This window comes from Benincasa hispida, chromosome 4 (genome assembly GCF_009727055.1).
Source record: "Benincasa hispida cultivar B227 chromosome 4, ASM972705v1, whole genome shotgun sequence".
In the NCBI taxonomy this organism is placed as follows: Eukaryota; Viridiplantae; Streptophyta; class Magnoliopsida; order Cucurbitales; family Cucurbitaceae; genus Benincasa; species Benincasa hispida.
The window spans coordinates 64,297,593-64,303,714 of NC_052352.1; the positions used below are offsets into that span (position 1 = coordinate 64,297,593).

The 6,122-nt window shown below is 35.8% G+C and overlaps 1 protein-coding gene across 1 annotated transcript; it reads right to left on the reverse strand.

Annotated features, from left to right (window-relative positions):
• Positions 1–227: 227 nt before the first annotated feature.
• On the reverse strand, positions 228–5,256 carry LOC120076773 (probable sugar phosphate/phosphate translocator At3g11320). The gene is made up of 7 exons (XM_039030678.1): positions 5,086–5,256; positions 4,776–4,978; positions 2,820–3,293; positions 2,137–2,240; positions 1,801–2,029; positions 631–800; positions 228–477 (listed from the first exon to the last, which is right to left on the reverse strand). The coding sequence occupies exons 1-6, from the start codon at positions 5,207–5,209 to the stop codon at positions 648–650; spliced, it is 1,287 nt and encodes a 428-aa protein (XP_038886606.1). The 5' UTR covers positions 5,210–5,256; the 3' UTR covers positions 228–477; positions 631–647.
• Between the last annotated feature and the right edge of the window lie 866 nt (positions 5,257–6,122).

Consider the following 6,122-nt stretch of genomic DNA (forward strand, 5'->3'; position numbering starts at 1 on the left):
ATCATATGTTAAATTTCATTTGTTAAAATCACGAGAACATATTAGCTTGAAGATATTATTTACTTATCTAGTGGTACTTTAGCTCTTTATCTCATCTTCTTTCCAAAGTTTCCTCTTAAATATTACTGTGAACGTCAGAGCGTTACCATCGAAATTGTGAGTTAAAATAATGAGAGGGAGTGAGCCTAAAACGTTGGTAGGAGGGGCAGGGAGAGAAAGCAAGAGAGTGATATTAAGAGCAGAGCTATGAATGGCTCTCCTCATTGATTAAAAATATAACAAATGTTAATAGAAAAATGATTTGTGTAGCCACCCAATTATACAATGCCTTCTCCTGATCCTGAAAGAATGAGAATATTCCTCCATAGCTCAACCTGAGTTACAGAGTTATGTTGTTTCACTTCTTTAACTTTCTATTCCTGAACTATTCCCCCCTTTGTTGCTGATACAATAGAAGAAGCCAGTTTTCTATGCTTTCTGAGAAAAAAATCAAAGATAAGAAACGAGCAAAAATTTTATGGCACCAATTTGCTAATAAGAATGCAACCACTACCACTACTTGGCGCCCTTGGCTGCAAGTAGATTTCCCACTGATTTGGAAACAAAACAAACAATGGCAAGGCAACTCACTTTGAGTTATGGCATGGTCAACTTTTATTTGTTCGTTTCTTTGCTTCGCTGTAGAGAATGACTCCCATTACTGTGAGCGTATAACCGAACATTCCAGTAACAGAGACAGGGTTTCTAAAGATTAAAATGGAAACCACCACAGCTACAGCCCCTTTTGCATTTCCTAGTACCTGAAACAGACAAAATAAATGAGAATTCATAGAAAGTTCAGAAGGTACGTGTGTGTACCCGACATTGACAGGACTTGGGTATTTTTTCAAAAAAAAGACATGGAACTTGCTACAAACAAAAGCATAGCCTTGAGTATTTATTTGTTATATAATGGCAAAAAAATAGAATATATCAAGGCTTGACCCAAGGCAACAAAGATATAATCATAATGTTAATTCTTGTTTGACATTTGTATTTCTCATCATTAGATAACCTACTGAGTTAAATATGAGTGTTAAGAACATGTCAAGGCCTCTAACAATACTCACAAACAAGATCAAAGTTGGGAGAATCTGGAGGTTGATTGTTATCCCTTTTACCCACGCTAGCTCATTAGAAAGTAGGAATGCGCTTATAAGAGGAAATCAGAAAAAGTTCCCCCTTCAGTCGATATAAAAAAACAACCTAGATGAACAATTTATAGAGAACCATTTGGGACCTGCCTCAGCAATAGGATAAAGCTAGGACAGTTGCCCAAATACAAACAACTGATTAAAATAAAGACTGTTACAAATATTTCAAATGATTGAATTTACTATACTCTCTTTATCTGGTAAAAAAGCAGAAGATCTTGATTTTAAATTTTACAATCATATCTGGCTCATTTCATACCAGCAGTTCCATGCTAGGCAGAGAGCCCCACGCACAAGAGAGAGTATTACGAAGATACCGAATAGTTAAAATCCATCATAATCTATCAGTTTATATATTTGGATCCAGTGATCTTCTAATAAAGACTTCAACGTACAAGCCTTTTTTCCATAACTCCATTCACAAGAAACTTGTATAATCATGTTTCTTCAACAATGCAGTCAATCTCAAATCAACCAAGAACAAATAAAGTTGGGCCCTGAACTAGTTCCATCATTTTTTAAAATATGGTTCTACATAAATTAACTCAAATCCAGTCATATTCTGAACAGTAGCAAGCAACAGCACACAACAAAAATGGAAATATACCTGAAGGGTCAGCGCACTGGTGTGTTTTGTGACCAGAAAATTTGTCAGGTTTACAAAATATGCCAGTGACGAATTGAAAAGAAGGTACCAGATGATCTTGATATCATCTCTAGCAAGTGCTAGTGTGATACCAACCACATTATCTTCCATAATAAGTGTTGCAGGAAGCAAGAAAACAACAGCCGTAGGAGCCATATACAAAAGGAGATTCATGGAATTCAGCTTCTCTCTGTATAAGATTAAAGGCCGTATACGAATATTAGATGTTTGAAGTTTACCGTTTAGGGAAAAAAAAGACTACAATGATATTAAATAGAAGAGTAGAAATAGTCATACCCATCTGCAGAAAGCAAAATTCCTTGAAGTACAGATTTGAGAGCTCTTGCAGCGGTAGCTGCAACACATATCACAAACCCAAATAGATGGAAGCTTGGTTCACCCTGTTGCCATGATAGAAAAATGTCAGAGCCAAATTCTGTGCTCTCTTTATTTTTAATATTGACAATAGGGTAGAACGAAATGAAAGCAGATAAGAAAGTGAGAAAACTTAACACTGTTAAGAGTGATTGAATAAGTGCAAACACAGGCACAAAACACAATACACACACACAATAACCCCGATGTCCGCAAAAGTAATTTTCATCAAACTAATACAACGCTAAGGAACAATCTCAGCTCAAGTCCATAGATATGATAAACCGAAACCCCCATGTCCAAATAGTAGTTTTCCGCTCCCATGCCGATATTCCCAGATAAAATTGTAAAAAGAGGTACATAAACCATCTCCTTCCACTCTAGCATACATACATATATCTTTGGGTTTTATGCAAAGAACACAATAAACGGTAGGTGAGGAACTTAGCGTTAAAATTACCAATTCAAGTTTAACGAAAAGAATAAGCGCATTAAATTCCAAGCAAAGAACCCCAGAATTCAAAGTATTAAATCAGGACAAGAATTAGGCATTCAAAGAGTAAGAAAGAAATTAGTGGGAAAATAAAGAAAAGAAGAGCTCATACCCCGCTGGCAATGACAACCCCGGTGACGACAGGAATGAGCGTAACATAAGTAAGCCAAGCCTCCCTCTTGAAGGTCATCAGGTAAGCAAAAACAGCGGTGAAAAAAGGGGTGGTGGCTCCAATAGCTTGGTTGAAAGAGACGGGAAGATAACGAAGCGAAATGTTACCAAAGACAACGGAGATGCAGAAGATAAAGCTGAGGGCAGAGATCTTAAAGAATTGAACACGAGATCGAATAGTCTGGAGAGGAACAAGCTTCAAACAAGCAATTGCAATGTAGCTGAGCAAAGAACAAGCGGTCATGTGGCACATGGTGAGGAAGATCGGGTACTTGAAACCATAGTTGGATAGCAAATACTTGTTGAGCAAGAGAACCCCAATGTTGGAGGAGTACCAAGCGGCAACGAGGCCGATCGTGACGAAACGACTCGTACCCTTCATTTTGGGAGGTGGGTGTTGATGAAAAGGCTGAGGCTGTGAATAATATCAAAGAAAAATGGAGGGTTGAGTTAAGTGGAGGAGTGGGAGGTAGAAGAAGAAGAGGGATCTGGGCATTGGAATGTATAAGAGGATTGGATCAAAGGAGTCAGTTTTGTTGCAAATAACAGAGGAAATAACAAAGAGAGAGTGAAGAAAGAAAGCGTTAGAGAGAAACAAACACAAAGAAAATAGGAGAAACGTTAAAATGGTGTAAAGGTTGGAGTTTTGAGGATGACCTGACCGATGAGGAATCAGGGAATGTACTTTCAATCCCTCTCTCTCACACAAAGCGAGACAGTTTTTAAAGCACAGGAAAATGCGTTGAGATTGTGACCGTAACTTACTTTCTTTATATTTCGCATTTTTTTTTTCTTTTTATTTATCTAATTAGCTTATTGTTGTTATTAATTGCGTCTTTCATATTAATTTATTGTTTCAGTTAACTCACAACTTTACTCCAACTTTAGATTTCTGTCATTTAAACTTTTGAAATGGTTTGTTATTTAATTCATTTTTTTAAAATTTGTTTAGAACAATAAAAATGAGAATTTTCTAATCATAACTATTTTTTTTTTTAATATGACTATGGAAAATCAAACCTTTTGACTTTAAGGTCAATAATATAAATATTTTTTACTAATTGTGAGGACAAGTTAAATTAGCCTGTTAAAAGGTATTTGTGTCTAAAAGATTATAACCTAATAAATTTGTTATTATAAGGGGGTGAATAATAATTTCTTTAAACTTTTCAAAATATTGCTTGTGGGTCACTTTGCTCAAATGTGCAATTAAACCCTTTTTTTTTAATTTAAAAAAAATCAATTAAAATTTAGACTTCAAAAAGGGAAAGTAACCATAGTTTTTTTTTTTTTTTTTTTTTTAATGTTTGAGTTGGCAACAGAATAAAGTATTACATAAGTGAAATGAATTGTTTCTTTAAAGAAATTACTTGAGTCAGTGTAATATTATATATTTTGTAGTTTTTTTTTAATTGAAATTGGTAGCATTTTTAGTATAACATCATTTTAAAAAAAAAATTGTAAATATAGTCAAGTCTATCGGTGATAAACTTTGTTGATAGACTCCCAAGTCTATACTTCTATAAACTATAGACTCTTACCAGGTCTATTACTAATAAACTCCTACCAATAATATGGTTTATTATCGATAGACTATTTAAATTTGGTCATATTTGTAATTTATTTTACATTATGTTCTATCTTTTTTTTTTAATCTTACCTATGTAATACGAATTATACAATTGGGTAGTAAAAAGTTATAAAAAAATCAATAGTATTTTTGCTAGAAAAAGTAATTGCAAACTTATTTGACGAGTATGGCATATGCAAATTTTGTGGAGTTGACCTTACTGAAAGGCATTAGGATCTGAGAAGCGTAGTGATGAGGAAAGAAAAGAGAAATCTATTTGAAATTATGGAGAGAGAGGTGGGGGCTTGCAATTTGTAAGTTACTAACTTGTTTGCTTGGCCATGTGGAAATCCATGGCGCCGGTTGACCTTTAGATATCTCAGCAGATCCGCCATAACTTCCTGCTGATGAATTGGAAGCTCTAAATTTTCTAAACCCACTTTTGCTTCGAGATTTGAACAGCGATGATTCAACCCACACATGTTGTCTTGAAGAACAAATTAGCTTTTTGCTCCATCTCTGCTGCTTCTCTGGAACACCCAAAAAAAAAAAAGACCAACAATCAGCATATGAAACTAATGAAACACCAAAAACAAACAGAAGTAAGAACAGGGGAAAGAGAGATGATGGAGGATACCATTGAAGGGGGAAAGTATTGTAGATGATGAAAAGAGTAAGATCTGTGTCATCTGTTGGCTTGTAAGCTGGTGAGAGAAACTAGGACAAGTTTTTGGAATTGAAGTTTCAAAAAGTTGAACCATCCGTCGGCTGGTCGTAGCCGGGATCTGTCCGATGATTATTATGGGCCCCATCAGATAGGGAGATTTGTAACGAGGAGCACTGAGGGTATCACAAAATCCTATGGAATATTCATTGTTACGTGGCAATGACGACAAGGATTATCGAGGGGACGGCGGACCCGCCACATAAACCACAATATCATGATGAATGTAGCCAATATTTCTGGACAGGTTGGAAGTGGGAGTCCGTCTTTTGGAGTTCGGAGGTTTGGTAACTAATTGAAAGAAAAGTATGACCAAGAGACTTCAAGCATTTGTCAATGGAGTCGATAATCCTTGTCGTCATTGCCATGGTAAGGAGATTTCATAGTTTGGTATTAGTTCAATATTCAAAATAAGTCTTCAGGCTACAGAGATTCAGATTCGGATGGGTGGAAGATGGGTCAACAATAAGGCTTTGGTTGGATACATGGATTACAAGCCGTCCCGTCCATGCTCAAGGTTTATTTGTCTTCACATATTAAAACGCAAGTTCTCTATTTAGTATTGTTGGGAGCCCTTCCTCCTGATTCTTGTGTTTCGAACTTCCAACAAGAGTTTGAATGATTTGGAGGTGGAGAAATAGTTGTCTCAAGAGATTGTGGTCAATTGATCTTCACACTTTTAATCTAGTTCCCTACAATTGCCAATCTCGATGACAACCGGCAACATTTTAAAGGTCAAGAATGGTAAATGACTCAATTTTTTTTAAAGAAAATGTCAAATGTCCATTTGCTGATGTCATGACTATGTGAAGTTCTTTTTCTTCGGTACGAGAAATCTTCCTTTGCATGTCGTCTTCTTCTTCTCCAGCTTCTTCTCCTCTATACATCTTCTTCTTCTCCGACACGACCAATCCATGTGAGCAACTGAGCTAGTATTTTATGAGTGAAAA